The sequence below is a fragment of the Pelmatolapia mariae genome, linkage group LG15, assembly GCF_036321145.2.
Source record: "Pelmatolapia mariae isolate MD_Pm_ZW linkage group LG15, Pm_UMD_F_2, whole genome shotgun sequence".
In the NCBI taxonomy this organism is placed as follows: Eukaryota; Metazoa; Chordata; class Actinopteri; order Cichliformes; family Cichlidae; genus Pelmatolapia; species Pelmatolapia mariae.
This window is the reverse complement of record NC_086240.1, coordinates 27,434,804-27,456,288: the sequence shown is the minus strand read 5'-3', so window position 1 is coordinate 27,456,288 and position 21,485 is coordinate 27,434,804. Positions and strand designations below refer to the sequence as shown.

General features: G+C 42.2%; 2 protein-coding genes and 1 long non-coding RNA gene across 3 annotated transcripts; all 3 read right to left on the bottom strand.

Moving 5' to 3' along the window:
- Window positions 1–1,144: 1,144 nt before the first annotated feature.
- LOC135933810 (uncharacterized) lies at window positions 1,145–3,104 on the bottom strand. Its single transcript, XR_010573947.1, has 3 exons — window positions 2,995–3,104; window positions 2,765–2,924; window positions 1,145–1,614 (listed from the first exon to the last, which is right to left on the bottom strand). It is a non-coding gene; the product is annotated as an uncharacterized LOC135933810 (long non-coding RNA).
- A 244-nt stretch (window positions 3,105–3,348) lies between these two features.
- Window positions 3,349–7,440, bottom strand: LOC134643810 (transcription factor E2F2-like). The gene is made up of 6 exons (XM_063496383.2): window positions 7,263–7,440; window positions 5,718–6,002; window positions 4,440–4,486; window positions 4,295–4,323; window positions 3,978–4,164; window positions 3,349–3,659 (listed from the first exon to the last, which is right to left on the bottom strand). Exons 1-6 carry the CDS (start codon window positions 7,377–7,379, stop codon window positions 3,482–3,484), a joined length of 843 nt encoding a protein of 280 aa, XP_063352453.2. The 5' UTR covers window positions 7,380–7,440; the 3' UTR covers window positions 3,349–3,481.
- Window positions 7,441–10,190: 2,750 nt separating this feature from the next.
- LOC134643778 (NACHT, LRR and PYD domains-containing protein 3-like) lies at window positions 10,191–20,072 on the bottom strand. The gene is made up of 11 exons (XM_063496331.1): window positions 19,984–20,072; window positions 19,752–19,873; window positions 18,510–18,547; window positions 16,493–16,534; window positions 14,388–14,613; window positions 12,362–14,159; window positions 12,092–12,265; window positions 11,510–11,683; window positions 11,223–11,396; window positions 10,812–10,858; window positions 10,191–10,717 (listed from the first exon to the last, which is right to left on the bottom strand). The coding sequence occupies exons 1-11, from the start codon at window positions 20,070–20,072 to the stop codon at window positions 10,191–10,193; spliced, it is 3,411 nt and encodes a 1,136-aa protein (XP_063352401.1).
- Window positions 20,073–21,485: the final 1,413 nt, after the last annotated feature.

Genomic DNA, 21,485 nt, shown 5'->3' with positions numbered 1-21,485 from the left:
TTTCCGTCCTGACAGCAGGAGGGCGGGGTCCTGCAGCTGGACCACGACCAGCCACACGAAGAGGAGGAGGTGGAGGAGGAGGAAGATGATGTGCTGTAACCAGGCCACCCCTCTGAGACTCAAGTAGATTTCTTAAAGTCAGTTCCACGTTGAGCTCTGTGTCCTCTCACCGTCCACACAGCGGGGTGAAGGCTGTTCCCCGAGTGTGTTCTTTAACCTCCTAGGACCTGGCGTCCACATATGTGGACATCAAATTTTGGGTTATTTAGACCAAAATACTCAATTTTGCTCTACAAGGGCCTGATATCCACTTACAAGGACATTATACTGCTACTGTTCTATTAAAATTTTAAACGAATATCCTCATATGTGGCTCTTATTTTTCTTAAAAACAAAAATAAGGTAAAAAAAAAAATTAATCTGGCAATTCTTTGTTTTTACATTCATCGGACCCCAATATGCCCAAATATCAAAGAGAAATTAAAAATGCTTGCCGTGCAAGAGTTCGGGTCTTAGGAGGTTAAGACAGAAGAAATTAAACTGCAACAAGTCTGAAGAGCCTTTGGGACACTCAGAGCTTCATAACTCACACGATCACAAATATGAATGCAACATATGAGAGTCATTTAAAACATTCTAAAGCTGCAAAAACAAAGCTGAGAGAGAAAAACATGGATTTCTTACTGATGACGTATTTTTACAGCTGATTGTACTTTTTTTATAAGCTCGGTCAACGCGATCAGAACCAGTTCATTATTAAATGTAATAAGCTCGAAACACGATATGAAGTGAATACACATTAGGTGTAGTATACTGCCCCCTGCCTGCTGCACCTGTGTATTACTACAAGAAGAAAGCAGCGGGAGCTGGAGGCTCATGCTGACCTGAGACTCCACAGACAAAAACAAAATGTGTGGTAAAATAAAAAAGCCGAAGCACAGAACATGAAATCACATTTATTTTTATTATGAAGTTTTTCTTTTTGAACCATTAATATTATGACCATTTGTTAAGCATTTATTTTTATTGGAAATGCTTATGGTATGTTCTAGATTCTAGTTGATGCCACTAAAAAACTCCTTTATTATTACCTCTGATTTTCCAGCTGTGCACTTCAGGGAATTTTAAAAGGAGGAACAGAGTACATTCAGACATTCAGCTGCTCAACAATTGTTGGAGCTTTTTTCTCATGAATGAAAACAGGAAGTGATTCACAACTTTAAAGTAAAACTTTATTGGTCCAAGTATATTTGAGGTATTTGTGAGATGAAGAAGTAAACATTTATACATTAAAAACACAAAGCAAAGGACAGAAAGACAAACAGTGAAATACAGGCACTGTGCATCAAACTGAGCTCAGCAGGTTAAAGCCGTTTCATTGGTCCAGATGAAAACTGTTTTTTTTCCTTTCCTGTGCTCAGACTGTTTCCTCTGGTAGGAGGAGCTTGCTGCTGTCATGTCGTCACATCATCGAGCGTGAGTTAAAGTGAGCCACCGTCAGCAGATACCTCCTCATGTTCTCCCCGTGTGCATTTATCAGACACATGCAGCAACACGCCGGCGCCCCCTGGAGGTCAGCTGGTGTTCATGAGCTCTCCAGGTCAGTGAGTGACCCTGAAAACAGCAAACACAGAGAATAACTTCAGAAATGAGACCAGAGACAAGCTGCCCCCCCCCCTCTCCCAAATGAGCCAATCAACAGCTGAACCTGGAAATAAATGAGCCAGTCATGTAGCTGCAGTGACACAGAGGAGAGATGTGGTGACAGATCAATCGACCATTCATTACAGTAAAGATGGAGGAAACTAGTTTTCTTGGCTTGACCATAATGTGAGTTAGTGGTTCAGTGATGTGATCACATGATGAGGCTCTGGATTCAGAGGGAGCTTTAACGTGTAAATCTGTAAAGAGTAAATCTCATAGTACAAAAAAGGCTTTTTAAACCTTTTTTGGAGAAAAGTCATCAAACATCTGAAACCTTTGTTTGTGTTTTTTTTTTTTTTTTTTATTTGCCGCTGATTCGTCTCCACTACAACAGAAATAAACGTCGAGGCTGCTCTGCAGAGTCATTTTCACTGCAGCTTCAAAGTGACATCTTCATTTTGAGGGACACTGAAGTGAAATGGTAAATGGCCTGCATTTGTATAGCGCTTTACTTAGTCCCTAAGGACCCCAAAGCACTTCACACTACATTCAGTCATTCACCCATTCACACACACATTCACACACTGGTGATGGCAAGCTACATTGTAGCCACAGCTGCCCTGGGGCACACTGACAGAGGCGAGGCTGCCGGACACTGGCACCACCGGGCCCTCTGACCACCACCAGTAGGTTAGTATCTTGCCCAAGGATATTTGGCATGCAGCCTGGAGCAGCCTGGGATCGAACCACCGACCTTCTGGTTAGTGGCTGACCTGCTCTGCCGCCTGAGCTACAGCCACTACAGTGGCGATACTAACATCTTCATAACAAACACATCAGGAAAAGAAGGCAGGTGAAATCCTTTGACATCATCCCGTTCTGTGTGCAGGATTCACAGCGACCTCACGTGCTCGCGGTTGGCACTGATGCCAATTGGCCGATTGCTGTTTGTTCGCACGACTGACAAAAAAAAGTTCTGGACAGATGTGCATGGAAACTTTAACCAGAGGTGGCTGGGGTTTAGTCATTAACCTTTAGAGGAGATCTGGATGTGGAATTTTTTGACAGATTCTTTTTCAACATCGGAGCCAAAAGAAAAAGCAAGGGTTTCTTTTCATACTTTCGTGCAGCGCCGTCGTCCTGATGCGGCTTTCGTTCAGAGTTAAAAACGAGGTAATACTCTGCATGGGGTCAGAGGTCACAGCGTCGTCCGAGCCAACCTCACAGGTTATCACCAAGATGGGACCTTTCACTGCCTTCAGACGGAGTTCAACGCTCTCCTAAAGAAACACAGACACACTTATAAATGACTGAGCCAGCAGAGACGTGGCCGTCTGAGCTCTGCGTCACCTCTGTGGGAGCAGGAACGTCCATCTTAGTGTCCTCGGGAGCTTTGACAATGATGGCCGTCTGATCCCGGAAGACTCCAAGTCGACTGATGTCCTCGAACGTCACATAGGCAAGCGTAAAAAAGGGTTAAAGAAAACTTCTCACTTTAAAGAAAAGAGCAAAAATCTGTAGATTTAAGGCACTTTTATATACCTGATGCTGAACGATGTGACTGATTCTCAGACTTATTATAGATTTTTCCTGCAGTTTAACTGAACCCAGGGTCTCTGCATTATTATTTTCATATTTCTGGAGATGACTCTTTCAGCTAACAGAAATCGAGAATGCTAATCCTACTACTTTCTTAAAATACCATAATAATCCAGGAAAATGGGCTCAACAGGACACCCTGGGCCAGACTCGGCACATGTTTGGAGCTCGCATGAGGAGCTGGAGGACGGCGACCTGTCGAGAGGCTGACGGCCTCTGAGAGGGGTGACCTCTGACCTCAGTCCCACATGGAAGGATATGAAGAGTTTTCCACGTCGTCCGTAAGGCTGAAAAGCTGCTGGGCACAGCTTCTGATAAAGCCGTCCAGCGCTTCCTCCACCAGCTTCAGCTTCTGAATCTCTCTATGGAACTTCTGCTGGTTCCTCCACAGGAAGCTGGAGATGGAGCTCCAACCTCTGCACACAGAGAAGGTTCATGCTAAAAGAGGAACTACCAACTCCTAACCCGAACTGGAAAAAACATCTTCAGCTTCTCTCACAGTCTCCTTGCAGGCCGCGTTTAACCTGCAATTTAACCTGCAATTTAACCTGAAGGGGATTAACTTCCCTCCAAACCTGCTGTTTATCAGTGAGAGGCACTCAAAAACTGCACCACAGAACAAACCTGCACAAATTTGACTGGAGGAAAATTAGAATCACATAAAAACTTAATTTATGGAAAAAGATAGCGAGGCAGATCCTAACACATCCATCATTCTCTCGTTCAGGACTCACATCCACTTGATCTTGTGGGCCGACTCTCTCTGGATGAGGCTGATGCCGTCCAAGACCCTGGCGATGGCGTGCACTTGCTGCACAGAGGTCTGCAGGTTTGCGGCCACCTGCCTGACGTCCAGGGAGCCGTCAGGAGCTGCCAGCAGCAGCTCCAGGAAACCGTGAGTCAACGAGCCCAGAGGTTTGCCTGAACACAAAGGAGCCGTTTACTTCACAGCACTGAGCTTTCACCAAAACTGTGTCTGATTTAGTAACAATCATGCAAAGGTACTGCAGTAGAGTCCAGGATTAGAAATGAGTAGAATACTAAGACTCACCGTGCTCGCTGCTCTGCTGGAGGGAAGCACTGCAGAAGAAAAGAAGACTGCATTTGAGACTATGCTGAACTAACAAGCTGCGAGAGGCAGGTAGGACTTTTTACTTTAATTAACAGACAACACAAAACACAGAGACGTAAGTTACCTGATATTGTCAGCCCCGGCAGGATCGTCCCAATCCCAGCCCGGACCCTGGAAAACAGAAACTATAAAATGAATCAATCGAATCACATTAGAGTCAAGATAAGCTCCGATGTTTCTCACTAGGGCAGCTTTGCATGACTGACATGTTCATCCTCTGCAGCAGCTTTTTTTTTTTTTTTAAGCTCCTATCTCTTTAAAGCTGCACTACTGTACTACTTTTCATTGATTAGCCATCCTCTGGAAGCCTACTGAGGGGCAGTTTATTTATGTGTAAAAGACGATGGCTGAGCAAGAAAAAATGGAAACCAGATGATTGATGAATGAGCCTTGGCTTTTTATGTTTGACTCATGTCGATGACTTTGAATTTGGCTGGAATAATGGCGCCAGTGTGAGAGGGCTGCTCATCTGTCGCTCTGCTTTTGTGACCCATGTCATTCATGAAACCAAGTCTCTATGTCATCGCTGCCACTGTAAATGAAGTGCTCAGTGAAGCTGAAGTTTCACCAAGGAATTCTTCTGCTGTTTTCCGAACAGCGCACGGATTGTTCCCAAGATTTTTGTGTCTCAGCGACCCCTGGATCCTGTTGATGCCTGCTTGGTGCCCGTGCATTGATGCTCTTTAATTGCATCCTTCTGGCATGTGATTCTGGTAACCACATTGTTCTGGTCTTGCTTCACCTAACAGCTGCCTTTGACACAGTAGACTACAATAGTCTAATATCTTGATTAAATGATCTAGTGGGCATTGGTGGCACTGCACTTAATTGGTTTAGGTCACACTTGGCAGACAGAACTTTCTCCGCCACCCTTCTCAGTTCTGAATTGTCTTCTGCTTCTCTGTCATTAGGCGTCCCACAGGGCTCAATTTTAGGGCCACTTCTGTTTTTACTGTATTTACTTTAGTTTTTCTTTTAGTTAATTGACCTTTCTAATTTGGTGATTGAGTTGAACCAGATTTATGAAAGAGAACAGCAGTAAATCTTATCAGAGAGTTTCTGACATACTTTTTTATTTCACAGCTTCAAAGATGATTCATTTTCTTAAAATATTAGCTAATTATTATCAGAGAAATGTTTCTATCTGCACACGCCCAGGAGACGTCAACACGCTACTCATTACTCTTCATGTCCAACTAACAGTGAAGCTGCTGTCATGTTTCTGCACATATGCAGCGTGTGTGCAGTTTGTCCAAAGCATGCAGCTATCCACAGAAACCTTCAGTTCAACCTCAGCAGTTTCTGAAAAATCACAACTAACCAAATCAGAACAGACTCCCACCTGCTGCCGTGGATTCGGTGCAGTCGGACGTTCCTCTCTAAATTCATCTTCCTCTCTGTCGTTACTGCAGCCTCCGGCGTGCCACTGCTCGTCTTCCTCGGAGGAATCGACCTCCCAGGCGCTGAGCAGACCCAGCTGCCCATCCAGGTAAGGGGGCATGAGGGGAATGGCATCACTGGTGACTCCCTTTCTGCAGATGTCCTCCGGCAGGAAGTGGTCTTCACAGATTAAGAGCTCCTCTCCAGAGTCCTGCCTGTGCGTCTCCCTCAGGGCGGCCAGCCAAACCTGAGCACAGCCGCCAGAGTTACTGCAGGTCAGTTGGACCTGATCACCCCATATGAGGCACTGCAGGGGAAACTGCACCACACCTCAACACAGTGATTTCATGACCTACACCAAAGTTCTAATGCCTATTTCAACTTTTATTCCATCTGCCTGCCACCGCACGCCCTCAGAATCAGCTGATTTTGTTCATGGACAATAACTTGAGTACATTTAATGAAGCCATGCAGCACTTTAACTTCACACCGGCACATACCAGGCATGAGGCCTGATGTTTCATCTGTTTCTGATCCTTCAAACCTCAAAGGTCTCAATTTTACCTCCAGGATCGTCTTCGAGCTGTGATTCCTTCAGAGTCAGCACTGAAAGTAACCATGTGTCACATTGATCAAACAGCTTTAGGTCACTCAGGGATGAGCTGATCTGAGTGCTACAGCAGCAAAACAAAGGGGCACGCAGTCTTATGGAACAGGAAGCAACGCTCTGTGATCGCAGCGTTCAGTGATCCTGAGAACAAAACTGATGTGGTTGCAGTTTTTAAACAGAGCGTCACATGGATATCTGCTGTACATATAAACTTAGGGACCCTCAAAAGTGTCTGAATAATTAATAAAAATGCCAAATTTTAACCCCCTCAATGCACTCTGAGAGCCTGCTCTCATAAAATATTCACAGTGTGAAGTCGAAACTGGTCAAGGCTTCATGAAATATACCTTCACACAAAAACGTGATTCTGAGGGTCAGGTAGGAACTACAATAACTCATCTCTAATGAAATTAAAAACCAGCATTATTAGTTCATGTTTTAAATCAGTGTTTCATGACAGCACACAGCAACAGTTGCTTTTTGGTTGATTTTTATTTTTATGTTTTAGCTTATGTGAAGCACTTTGTGATTTTTTATCTTGAAAGGTGCTATATAAATAAAATTTTACTCACTTACTTACTTTTACTTGCTAACTTCACTCAGTTTGCTTTTCATGTGTTTGTAAAAAAGGTGATGATGATAACGCCTTTTACATTAAGCACCAAAATAAAGTTTCCAAACCATTTCTTTACTTTAAAACTAAAAACAAACAAAGACTGGTAATAACGTGAGCCTGGTAATGTTTGCAAACTGAGTTTGAAAACATTTTCAGGGTTTAGAAGGAAATGTTTGGAAAAGTCTTTGAATGTTTTGGAAATTCTTTCAGGATAATAAAATACTTTTTTCAAAGTAAATCTCCTTCATACAAAGCCAGCGGACACGCAGCGGAGCTCGTACCTGGACCCGAGTCGGGTCTTTGGGGAAGCTGAAGAACCTCTTGGGGGGTGGCTGGAAGGCCCCCCGGGTGTAGTGAGCTACGCGGTTCGGACACCCAGAAACCACACACTTCACCATGCTAACCGCCTCTCCAACATCCGGGATCTGTTTGTTACCGGTAAGACTCACAATCGGGACTTAACCCACGTACACCCGCCGCGTGCCGTTTGTTTATGTCACGTGGCACCGGAAAAACACGTGCGTGACCCGGATGTATAAATGCGGAAGAAGGTAAAGCAAAGAGACACACCCCCTTTTCCTGCGCAGATTATAAAGCAGAGATTTAGAGTTTAAGCCCGACGGAGACAAACACCCCAGAGGTCTCTGAACACAGTGAACAGGGTTTCAGTGCTGGAGCAGTGGGACAAGTAGGTCCAGATCATAAGAACAAAGTATGTTTCCCTCATAAAGTTAATGAGCCTGAACTTCAGAATCTAAATACTGAAGTTCGATTTGGACGATCCTCCGTGTTTTCTGTGACAGAGAGACTGAAACTCTGTATCAGCCGAATCTTCCTGTGATTTTGGATCAATATTCAGAGCATTCCACAGTGACGGCTTCTGGCCGTGAAAATAGTCTGGAAGTTATGTGACCTAAATCTGAACAGTTTTATCTAATGAGAAAATAAAGTTTCACATGACAGGAATCATAGGAAAGCCTTCAAGGTTAGTTTCTTTAGTTTTAAATGAGTCTGAGATGAGCCCTTCTCTGAGGGACAGCTCATAATTGAGTTTGATTTTATTGTTCTATTTGTTTATACTTTAAAAACACATCTATACACACCTGTCAGCATCAGTTATTGTTCCTCTGACAGATCCATTTTAGAAAATGAGACATTTTCAGCATGGAGACCTGTGGTTGATTCCTGGGCCACAGGCAGGAGATGGGGGAGAAGTCAAGGTACAGAGTAGGGAAAGAGAAAAGCCAGAGCCCACCCCACTACTGCTTTATTAATGTCTCACAGGCATAAAAGTGTCCAATATTTTTTAATGGAACTACTTTAAATTAAAACAACAGGCTGTGCATTTTTAAAATTTCACAATGAGATACAAAGAATGAAGGGCAGATCACGTAAAATGACAAAAATAAAAATTCAATTTAATTCAGTTCACTTTTATTTATATAGCACCGAATCACAGCAACAGCTGCCTCAAGGTGCTTGATAATAAGGTAAAGACCCTACAGCAATTTAGATAAAATGCCAACGATCTATGAGCAAGCACTTTGGCGGCAGTGGGAAGGAAAAGCTTCCTTTTAACAGGAAGAAACAGGCTCACAGAAGGGCGGCCATCTGCTGCAGCCAGTTGGGGGTGAGGAGAGAGAATAACGTATAAAAAAAAGGGACACTCTCGTCATGGCCGGGGTTTGGCTGCTTCTTTTAGGTGTTCAAGGTTAAAAACAATTATGTAAAGTGTAGATCTAAGTGTCCTGGATTATAGCTCCTCCTACAAGTGTCCTCTGTCCTCCTGAAACATTTTACGATTCACAGACTGGAGGACACAGGGACAGTGTCTATAACAGTAAAATTAACATAACAAACAAACAATAAAGCACTTTTCAAAATCATTCATAAATCACATAGAAGTGCATTTATTGCTGAGGGTCTGTAAGTAAAGACAACTCACAGAGTGGGAGTGGACCAACATAAAGGTATCTGTACTTTAATGCTTCCTTTACAAGAGGATACAGTAATATTCCTTTTGGAAAGGAAAATAAATCCCATAATTCAAAATAACATACTATCACAAAAACAAATGATCAACATAACTGACAGTTCATGTTATTGCCTTACCAAACGAACATAGATATATATGTTTAAAAGTACCATAAATAAATTATGACCTGTATTCATGAGGTTATTAAACAGGGTTACTATAATTCAGTTTGGGTTGGTTATGTATTTTAAGTGTTAAGTGCTTATTTGGATTTTAACGAATGAATTTGACTTCAGTCATAGAAAAGCTGGATAGCGACAGATGTCACACTGTTACATCTCTGCAGCAAAGAGAAAAAAAATGAGAGTGAATAATATAAGCATGATAAATGGGATACATCCTCCCTCTGTGTGATGGTTGCCATTATTGCAATGCTGTGTGGACTCAGCTGTGACTGCTGAAGGCTCTCACAACAACGGGTAGTGTAGAAACAATGGCAGACTTTAAAACAGGCCCACATTTCTCTAACGGAAGCAGGTACCTCTAATAAACATCTGTGCTGAGGCACAAAAAACCTGGTCTCACAAAAATAGATCTCCTAACACTGTTTTAATGTTACAATGTCAGAGTCACGTTAGAGTCAGTTGTGAAGTCTGTAGTAGTGCACACATGAATTATTTCATGTGAGCTAGCAGTATTGAATAATTGTGTCTGTCAGTGATGAATCATTGATTTTTAATTTTTTAACTTTTTCAGTCAAAGGTAACTCTGATGCCTAACCCTCACCAAACCAAACAGACACCTAAACAGACATATCAGTGATGTCACTGATGTGTCTCTTTAGGTGAAGAATTTGTTGTAGTTCAAGATTCACTCAGCTTTTTTGGTACGTTGTATGTAAGGTCATGGTATGTTTTCATCTTTTATTTCATCTATTATTATCTGTTGCCTACCTTTTATTTTTGATTTATTTTAAAATTTGTGTTTTGACTATTAGTTCCTGAAGATTAATACTTTTACAATGACCATCTTCTTTTTGATGGCTAGATGTTAGTAATGGTAAGACTACTTCTAGTAATTTCCGCTTATCTAAGATATGTGGTTAGTGTTGAGCTGGTCGTCCAGCGTAGATACGGAAGATGACGGAGCGCAAAGAGTGATTCAAGTGGAAACCCAAGTGAACCATCATGCATCATCAACATTATCTGAAGCTGCGGTCATTTCCCAAAGACTCTTACACAGAACACAGAGACACTGAGGAGTCATATGACCTAAGTCTAAACCCAGCATACAGACGTTCAGTGAATGTGGTGCTGAAGGTGTGGAGGTGAATCAGAGTGTCAGAGGAGACTGTGTAGAAGGACAGAGTGCCAGCAGGACAGTCCACATACACCCCTACTCTGCTCTTGATGAGGGAGGAGGAGATGGATGTTTCCCTGTTATTGTGCCACACAGAGTAACCACCATCAGAGCAGCTCAGACTCCAGGACTGATCATTCCAGCCAAACCTGCAGTCGGTCCTATCTGCTTTTCTACTGATTCCTCTGTAACTTACTGCTATAAAGACCCCCCCACTCCACTCGACCTCCCAGTAACAGCGACCGGTTAGAGCATTTCTACACAGCAGCTGAGAGCAGGTATCAAATCTGTCTGGATGATCAGGATACGACTGTTCCGCTCCCACTATCACCTTCCTGTTGTTGTTAGCAAGTTTGAGCTTCCTGTTTACTGAGTTTGTGTCCAGTTCAAGTTCAAAGAAGTCTGATGGAAGAAGAGAGGAGACATAATAATAACTAACAAAAATATCATTTAAAGACAAACTGACAGGTTGCTTTTTTTCAGCAGTCAAACTTACACCTTCTAACATCAGGTTTCAACCTGTGTGCTCCACCATGCTCCACCCTGGATGAAAGAAGAGTTGGGATGACCATCAGCACCATCATGAACATAAAGAGTGATTTAACAGACAGCTGTACCCTGACCTCAGTTTCCATTTTTTTGAAACCTGGTTGTGTTACTTATAACCGTATCATGATAATAATCCAGTGTATTTCACTGGATTATTGACAAAGTTCACAAAAGAATACTCTGCATTATAGATGCATGTTGCACATAATTATGACCATTAACCAGTCTATTTAGAAGAAATATATTACACAAAAAATGTGAAAAGTATAAACTTCTTTTTTGATGTAGATTCATTCTTCGGAAACCTCTGTGGTTCATCTGTGAAAAGAAATTTTAAGATCTTGTCATATTCCTGTACCTGAGAACATCAAGTCTCCAGTGTGAATCCTTTACTCCAGCCCATAGCTGTTCCACTCCTAAGTGTCCTGGATGATTGTAACTCAGATCCAGTTCTCTCAGGTGAGATGGGTTAGAACTAAGAGCTGAGGCCAGAGAAGCAAACCCTTCGTCTGTGACCAGACAACCTGATAGACTAGAGTTAATAAAAATAAAATTCAAGCAGAAAGTAAAGAAAAACCTACACTTATTGACCATCTGCACCATTGGCTGAACATTAAGATTGATTTAAGACAGTTGTATTCTGACCTCAGAGTTTCCAGTTTACAGTGTGGACTCTTTAGTCCAGCGGAAAGCAGCTTGACTCCTAAATCCAGCAGATTGTTGTTGCTCAGGTCCAGATTTCGTAGATGAGAATGATTGGAGCTAATAGTTGAAGCTAAACAAGCACAGCCTTCATTTGTGACCTGACAACCTGACAAACTGGATAAATAGAGGTCATGAAGTTAAAAACAAAGAATAAAACAAAACAAAACAACAAAAACAAAAACAACAAAAAACAGATGTTGGCCACCCATTTCAACATTTGGACATTTTCAAATGAACATTAGTTGGCTATATTCTGACCTCAGAGATTCAATTTTACAGTGAGGACTCTCAAGTGCCATCGAAAGCTGCTGTACTCCAAAATCTTTGAGATTGTTGTTGCTTAGCTCAAGCTTTCTCAAATGGGATGAGTTGGAATGAAGAGCTGAGGCCAAAGGAGCGCAACCTTTTTCTGTTACCAGACAACCTGACAGACTGAGATTGAATCATGATTAAATCACACAACATTAAAGAAAAACCTTTAAAATAAGTCAAAATCTAAACATTAATTAATTGTATCCTTACCGGAGTGTTTCTAGTTTGCAGTGTAGACTCTGCAGTCCATCAGATAGCAGCTTCAATCCCTGATCCTTCAGGTTGTTGTTACTTAGGTCCAACTCTCTGAGACTAGAAGGCTGGGAGCTGAAAACTGAGGATAGAGTTTCACAGCTTCTCTCTGAAAGGTTGCATCTGTTGAGCCTGGGGAACAATTGCCAATGAAGACAAAGTGATTTATTTAAGTCATACAAAATAAAAAATATCCAATTTCTTTGACCTATTCACAGATCCACCTACAGAGCTCTGTTGGAAGCTTTGATGACTGGCAGGAGCTTTACAAGAGCCTCCTCTGAAGCAGAGTATTTCTTCAGATCAAACACTTCAAGTTCTTTTTCAGAAGACAATAAGATGAAGACCAGAGCTGACCACTGAGAAGGAGACAATTTTTCTGTGGAGAGACGTCCTGAACTCAGAGACTTTTGGATCTCCTCCACTAGAGAATGATCATTCAGCTCATTGAGACAGTGGAACAGATTAATGCTTTTCTCTGCAGACAGATTCTCACTGATCTTCTTGATGTATTGGGCTGTTTCCTGATTGGTTTGTGAGCTACTTCCTGTCTGTCTCAGTAGGCCCTGTAAAAGAGTCTGATTTGTTTGCAGTGAAAGACCCAGGAGGAAGCGCAGGAACAAGTCCAGGTGACCTTTTGGACTCTTTAGGGCTTTGTCCACAGCACTCTCGTGGAGATGTTTGAGTTTAGATTTGGGTCTTACTTTAGACAGCAGAGATGTTGTTTGTTGTTCTCTCAGCAGGTTGACTCCAGAGTTGATGAAGGTCAGATGGACATGAAGAGCAGCCAGAAACTCCTGAACACTCAGATGGATAAAGCAGAACACCTTGTCCTGGTACAGTCCTCTCTCCTCTTTAAAGATCTGTGTGAACACTCCTGAGTACACTGAGGCTGCTGTGATATTGATGCCACACTCTATCAGGTCTGATTCATAGAAGATCAGGTTTCCTTTCTGCAGCTGATCAAAAGCCATTTTCCCTAGAGACTCGATCATCTTCCGACTCTTTTTATTCCAGTGTGGATCTGTTTCAGCTCCTTCTTCATACTTCACATTATTCACTTTGGCCTGAACCACCAGGAAGTGGATGTACATCTCAGTCAGGGTCTTGGGCAGCCGTCCTCCCTCTCTGGTTTTTAGCACATCCTCCAGAACTGTAGCAGTGATCCAGCAGAAGACTGGGATGTGGCACATGATGTGGAGGCTTCGTGATGTCTTGATGTGGGAGATGATCCTGTTTGATTTTTCTTCATCTCTGAATCTCTTCCTAAAGTACTCCTCCTTCTGTGGGTCAGTGAATCCTCTGACCTCTGTCACCATGTCAACACAGTCAGGAGGGATCTGACTTGCTGCTGCTGGTCGTGTGGTTATCCAGATGCGTGCAGAAGGAAGCAGGTTCCTCCTGATGAGGTTTATCAGCAGCACATCCACTGAGATGGACTCTGTAACATCAGTCAGGGTCTCAGTGTTGTGGAAGTCCAGAGGAAGTCGACACTCATCCAGACCATCAAAGATGAACAAAACCTGGAAGTCTTCAAAGCTGCCGCTATCTTCTTCTTTGGATTCAGGAAAGAAGTGATGAACAAGTTCCACCAAGCTGAACTTTTTCTCTTTCAGCACATTCAGCTCTCTGAAAGTAAATGGAAACATGAACTGGATGTCCTGGTTGGATTTGTCTTCAGCCCAGTCCAGAGTGAACTTCTGTGTTAGGACTGTTTTCCCAATACCAGCCACTCCACTTGTCAGCACTGTTCTGATTGGCTTATCTTTAACAGGTGAGGTTTTAAAGATGTCTTCTTGTCTGATTGTTGTTTCTGGTCTGTCTGATTTCCTGGATGCTGTTTCGATCTGTCTGACCTCATGTTCATTATTAACCTGTGCAGTCCCTCCCTCTGTGATGTAGAGCTCTGTGTAGATCTGATTCAGAAGAGTTGCATTTCCTGCTTTAGCAATTCCCTCAAAAGCGCACTGGAACCTGTTCTTTAGGTTAGCCTTGACTTGACGCTGGCACTTTGCAGTCTGAGTTCCTACAAAATAAAAACAATGACAAGTTAATAAAGCTAAATAAAATGTAAACTTTTTTTTAAACACAGTCCATTAAATCTATTCAGCCCATCAGTTGCAAACCAACTGTTTCTGCCAGAAAACTTCATAGATGTGATGGAGATGTGTAGAATCTATACAAACAGAGTTTGAAATGTCAACTTATTATGTTGCTTCTTTTTCTGCTTTCCATTGTGTTAAAATTCTCTTACTGCGCTGCAGACGGTCAGCCAACTCTTGCTGCTTCATGCGCTTCAGGAAATCCACTGTAATTCTCAGAAATGACTCTCTGGTACTCTTCCTCTCCTCCTCGTCAGATTCCAACACCTCCTCATTTTCCTTCAGATTCTCTGCATTTTTGGGGTAACCTGGACTCAGAATGTTCTGGATCTTTTTCAGCTCATTCTTCACAAAACTGAAAATGTTTTCCTCCAACATCTGGAACCCAGAAAAATGTTGTTTAACTTCAGTTGAAGCTGAAGAGAAATGTACACCTTTGTAATAATACACTACAGTTAATGTGCCAGAATTTATTCATTGCTTCCATTCATCCTCCCTCTTCCACTTATCTGAGTCACAGAGGAGCTGGAGCTGATTCCATGAGGTGAGAGGCAGAGATGAGATAGGTAATCCGATTACTTTTTTCAAGTAACGAGTAAAGTTAGGGATTACTATTGCAAAAACGGTAATTAGATTACCGTTACTTTCCCGTAAGCACGCTACGTTATTGCGTTACTAAAACCGTGATTTTTTTGCGAGAATGTCTCATGACAGTGACGTAAGTGAGTGCAATGTTCGTGACAACAGCTGTGTGCAGATCAACAATGGATAATATATCGAGTGCGGGAGAGAGTATGAGCATGCAGCGTTTAAAGCGTGGAAGTACTGAACTTATTTTGAGTTTGATTCCATAAAAAGTGACAAAAACATTAGTGTCCGTTGTGTGTGGGAAGAAAACTTCTTTTTACAGCGAAAAAACCCCCTAAACTTCCAAGCAAGCACCGAGTGCGCTACCACGTAATGGGAAATTAACAGAGAAACTCTCGGATTCTTCCACTGACCGCTGCGGCTCACCTGCACCAGGGCAAACCTCCACCTACCCCACTCCTGCTATACAGGTGAAAATAGAGCAACAGGACCGCTAGTCTTTGATTTTATTTATTTTCTGCTGTGTTTTACTTGCATCTATTTGAAAGAGTGAGTGTAAACACAAAAAAATATTTTATTTTATGTGCTGGAATGTGCAGAAAATAGGTTTAAATGTTAAACAAATTTCTTCCAGTCAGAGAATGTTGCATATAATTTAATGTTTGCTTGATGCATAAAGTTAAAAGATTAAAACTAATAAAACAAGTTTTAAAAAGAGACGTTTCCATTTGATTACATTTTGTATGATGGATTATGCAGCAAAAGCAGAATTGGGCTGAAAGATCTATCGCTTTATCACCTATTCAGGTTGTAAATCTTGTTTTTAAAAAGTAACTAAGTAACTAAGTAATAATTACTTTTGAAAATAAGTAATCAGTAAAGTAACGGGATTACTTTTTTGGGGAAGTAATCAGTAATTAGTTACTGATTACTTTTTTCAAGTAACTTGACCAACACTGGTGAGAGGCAGCGTGCGCCTTGATCCAGGGCTAACTCAGAGAGACAGATAACATTCACACCTACTGGCAATTTAGAATCAAATTAACCTAACCCCAACAACTGCATGTCTTTGAACTGTGGGAGAAAGCCAGAGCACCCAGAGACAAACACAGGAAAAACTTTACACAGAAAGCCGCTGGCCAGATGGTGGAATTGACCTCAGGACCTTCTTGCTGTGAGGCAACAGTGCTACCACCACACTCAGCTGCTGAAGTTATAATAAAAATAAAGGCTCATGTATTTATTGTGTTCTGTTATCTCTCTCCTGTTACTCCGTCTCTCTGTGTGTGTTTGTGTGTGTGTGTGCTCGTGTGTATGTTATTTACGTCCGCGCTCCCGGATGTTTTGGGTTGCTGGAGGGATTGCTACCCCGGAATTATTCCTGCGCTGGAGGCAGCCACACCTTCTGCTCGATATCCGTGGGCAGCTGATTACCGTTGTCAGGAGCACTGGATTTAAGAGGGTGGCTGAGCTCCAGTCGGCGTGGGATTCTTAAACGTCAAACCCATTAAGTACAGTCGTTGACTAATGTGTGTTAAAGACCCCTATAGTGGATTATTCTGCTGAGCTGTCACGGAGGGAAGTCACGGTTTGGAAGTGGGGTTTTGGAACATAATAAAATAAAGTTTTATTACTTGACTTCTAGAAAACAATCTAGACTTCCACTCACCATAAATACGTAGTCCAGATGTGTTTGATGGTGCAGGAAATGCTGGTCAACACTGCAAAACACATTTAACTTTAGTATAAGTACAGTTTGTTTAAGGGGTTCCTTTTTATAATAAATTCTGATGGAAACAAAGTAAATACTGTTCTCATTGTTGGATGTGATCCTAAAAGGTTGATTCTGTTCATCTGGATGTAGTGTTTTCAGTGGGAGAAATGTTTCATCACTCATCCAAGTGACTTCTTCAGTCTCAGCTGACTGCAGGTTTCCCCAATCCCACTGAAAACGCTACATCCAGATAATCAAAATCAACTTTTGGGGACTTACTTATCTACATGTTGGATATGATGTATTCAAGGAGGAAGCAAAATGAAATTCTTATATTCTTACCTGTTATCAACAGACTGGGGTCCATCTTGGAAAGATATGTCCCGTTTCATAGACCCAAAAGTCTTTATGGATGCACAGCTGGGTACAAGCTGTGCGTCTGGACTTTCTTGAAGGACACTGTTAGAAGTACACAGATGTAACTCACTCCACTGAAAAATTCAGCATAAAACATCCACTGAAAAAAAAGTAGGGTATGTAAGGTAAAAACTTAGTGTGGAGGCATGATTTCAGTACAAGGAGGCACACCGAAGGAGTCCTTAGGAAGGATCTCCAATGATGCACTGAGCACTAAATCTTCTCCTTTACTCTCTATACTTTTATATGACGCTATCGCATGTCACTATGTTTCTTCCAGCTCGTTCTTGTAATCTGCAGTCACACAAATAATTGTACTTAGTGTTCTTGGAGCTGCTTTTTTCTGTGTGTAAAAACACATGACCTGCACCTAGGCTGCTCTTTACTTCTGGTTTTATGGACAGAATTTCTTGGTGTAGCCAAGAAGAGGGTTTCCAGACAGATATTAGCTTTTTGAGGATTATCTGACCGTCATGAACTCCACTTATGAGGCCTTTGCTCTCAAAATGTGTGAATACTAATTTTACTTTAGTATAACATTTTTTTTTTTGCAACAGCATAACGAAACAAAACCAGTGGGCACAAGAAACTATATCAAACACACACATGCAAATGCACGCGCGTATACACACACACACACACACACACACACACACACACACACACACACACACACACAAACACACACACACACACAGTGAAGCTTACTAGTTTTTAGACAAAGGCAAGCTCTGAAATTTGCTGCGTCTGTCTTTCGTCTGTTCGCGCTTCGCGGACTCGCAGCTTGATTCAGGTCCAGTTTCTGTTACAGCAGAGTCCAAGCTGCTCTGTGTCTTTTTCCTTAAACACAACACACACACACACACACACACACACACACACACACACACACACACACACACACACACACACACACACACACACACACAGATATTGCTGTGAAAGAAGTGAATACAGAAGAACGAGAAGACTCAGCACAAAACAAACTGTATCAAACTTTATGATTATTGAATTATTTTTTGAAGGAGGAGAATTAGTAACATTATTAACTTCACCATTGTAATCTCTGCCCCACATTTACTTTGTTCCTATCTCATCACCTAAAGCTTGGGGCTACTGTGCTGCATTGGCTGTGCACAACATGCAAATCAGTACTAATCAGTAAAAGAACTTGAAATTTAACAGGTTGTGAGAGAAGAAGTTGATGACATAGAGCTACAGTCCGGCTTCCGCTTGTTAACTGATGCTATAAACCACAGAGTTAAAGTGCTTTAAGAGCACAGGTGGAAGACGTGTTGTGTTTTTAAATGATGATGAGCTCCACTTCTCCTCTTGCCTGGCAGCTACATATTCACATCCTCTGTCTCTGCTCTGCACATGTCCAAACTGTCTTTACTCATTTCTAATCTTTCTGAAATCTGAACTCGGACTTGTCCCTTCTTAATAATAGTTTCTGTCTCCATATCTACTGACATTCCTTTTCTCTCTGGAGCACACCTCCACCACTCCACGCTCTCTGATCCACCCCACTGACCCCACACGGATTGTTATTAACTTTACAAATTCTCACTTCTGTAGTTTGTTCTACATCACCTCAGAGACATCTGCTACATTCCTGCTTTATTGAAGTTTATTAAATCTCATCACTGTGTCCTCTTGTGTCTGCATTTGGGTCCACCCCCAAATACCTGCCCCTAGGCCCCCTGAACACTGACCTTGTTGTTTTTGTAAAGTGCGCCGAGATTAACCTTGATTTGTATAAAGTGAACGTTAACCCTTTCTTGCATGAATTATGACAACCTCAATCAGGATTTTTTTCTTAAGTATTTTTATCCATCTTTAGACATGAAGATTTTTTAACTTAATTTTTTTAAACATGTACTTTTCAAAGAGTTTTTTTTTTTTTTTTTTTTTTTACCTTTAACAAGGGTTAAGGTCGCAGGAGTAGAACAGTAATTGGTTCACAGGGAACTGAGACATGTAATTTTGACATGTTTAACTCTAACATCTGCAGCAGCAATTTAACTCAGACTCGTTAACTTTAAAGCAAAGTGGTTAGCAGTGCAAAGAGTGGAGCTGTGCTTTATTTAACTCATTGGCTTTATATGGGCCATGTTATCATTTTACACACATTGCTCTGGTCATAACATACTAACTTTTGAATAATAATTGATTAATTATTTCTGTATAATAAACAGACTTACTGTTTTTCAAATAAGGGCTTCTTTTTCGGTCTAATATGATGTTTGCTGCTCGCTGACATGGGTTCAGGTTCAGATCCAGCAGAGTATGATTTGTACCACAGCTTTTTTCTTCTACATAAAACACACACACAGATTTGAGTGATGACATCACTGCCTCATCGGTCAGACATGAGCATCTCTGATCAGTTTGGACTCACAGAGGTTACAGCAGTGTAATGTGGAGACAAAGAGCAGTAGTGAAAAACAGGAAGCCAGTGAGGAGGTTTACTGGGAAACAATCAGGATGTAATTTCTGTGTTCATGATGCTTTCAGGCCCCTCTTCTGTGCAACCAGCTTCCAGTTTGGATTCAGGAGACAGACACTATCTCTACTTTCTCATAGGAGATTATGATTGTTGGGTCTAGATTACAGTATTAAGGGCCTGAGGTGACTGTTGTAATATCTTTATTCAGAACACTGAAGTTCCACTCTGTCAGTGTAAAATTTGTATCTCTCTAACTGTTTAATCCAACCTCATGTTGGTGTAGCGCCCTGACTCACTGTCTTCTGAAACATGTACATGAAAACAAAAACTTACAGTACCTTTTAGAACTTTTTGAAGACCATTGTTCTTTATAATTAACCAGTACTCCGTAGGAGCTGTCACTCTTTACAGACACAGAGCTGGGTTCATGTTCAGGTCCAGCAGAGTGTGATTTGAGCCACAGCTTTGGTCTAACACAAACACAAACAGAGCTTTGAGTGTGAATAATGATGGAGCAGTGATGCGAGTGCTGAGCTGTGACATGGAGAAGAGTCCTGATAGTGAGAGACGGTCCTCTCACCTCTGAGCTTTGGTCTGGCTCTCATGTTCCCCACACAGAGTGGATGCAGAGGGAGGGACTCCCTCCTCTCTTTGCTCACACTGATCCATAGCAAAGCCCACACCTTCACACGGAACAGCAAACTAATAGTTAACAGTGAAAGAAACAATCGTGAGACAAGCTGAGACAGGCTGGACAATTATGGACAAATTTATTAAACCCTCCAAAATAGGGGTATCCAGAGTTGGGACTAGGAAGCAGTTGCAGTCTTACACGCCTCTCTGCAGCTTCTCTCCTCCTGTTACCCTCCCCAAAACCCATCTCCATAGAGACTGTGTCAGCTCCCAAACAGACAAAACACAAACATAAAAAATCACAAAGAAAGAACTATACAGTATTCACATCTGAACCAAAGAGTAAAACAGTGAAATGTGGATTATTAAACATTAGGTCTCTCTCTTCCAAGTCTCTGTTAGTACATGACTTAATAATTGATCAACAAATCGATGTCATATGCCGTGGGAGTGTCTGGTCGGGTGTGGTCCAGGTTCCTGTTGCCCGTCCCCTGGGGTGGAGTTGGCCAGCTCATCACCTGCTTCCAATTTCCATGCCTCCATCTGGAGGGTTTTTAAGCCAGCGCTGCCTGCCACTCCTCGCCAGTTCGTCCTGCTCCCACTAGTGGTAAACTTGGCCTCCGCTGTGTTTGGACTCCGTTTGCCTGGATCGTGGGTTAATGTGTTCTCCGTCTCCTGTGTTCTCCAGATACTTCACCCGTCGTGCTCATCAGCAGCGCTGGTTCTGTTTCCACTCCGTTCTCCAGTCTGCCTAGAACCCTAGGACTACACACTCACCATCTCCTCGGCCTGCCCTCCAGCCCGTACTTCAACGGTGGATCCCTCTCCCCTGGACACCCTGGAACCTGGACCAGCTTCCCCGCATTCTCAGCCATCCCTGGGACGCTCCCACGGTAACCCCTCCTCTGCCTAATAGCCGGTGTTTTCAAGTAAGCACAAGACTCTCCACTAGTACCACTCACCTCAGCCCTTTAATTGTTTTCCAGATCAGTAAAACCTCTCTCCTGTGGTTGCAGAAGTTCCCGCCCGTGTTCTTCTTGTGTTCCACGTCCGTTTCTCCATCCTCTGGTCTCCCTCAGTTCCTGTGTATAGTTTCTGTTAGAACCAGCCTTGTTTAAGTACTTTTTTCCTTCAAATAAATTGTACATAGTTCGAGCAATTGAGTCTGCTCTTGAGTCCACAGCATCCTTGTTTGTGACAATCGATTTACTTTGTCTTACAGAAACCTGGTTGCAGCAGGATGATTATGTTAGTTTAAATGATTCAACACCCCGAGTCATTCTAACTACCAGAAACCTCAAAGCACAGGCCGAGGGGCGGTGTGGCAGCAATTTTTCACACCAGCCTTTTACTGAACCAAAGACCAAGACAGACTTTTAATTAATTTGAAAGCCTGATGCTTAGCCTTGCCCACCCCAGCTGTAAAACTCATAAACCAGACTTGTTATC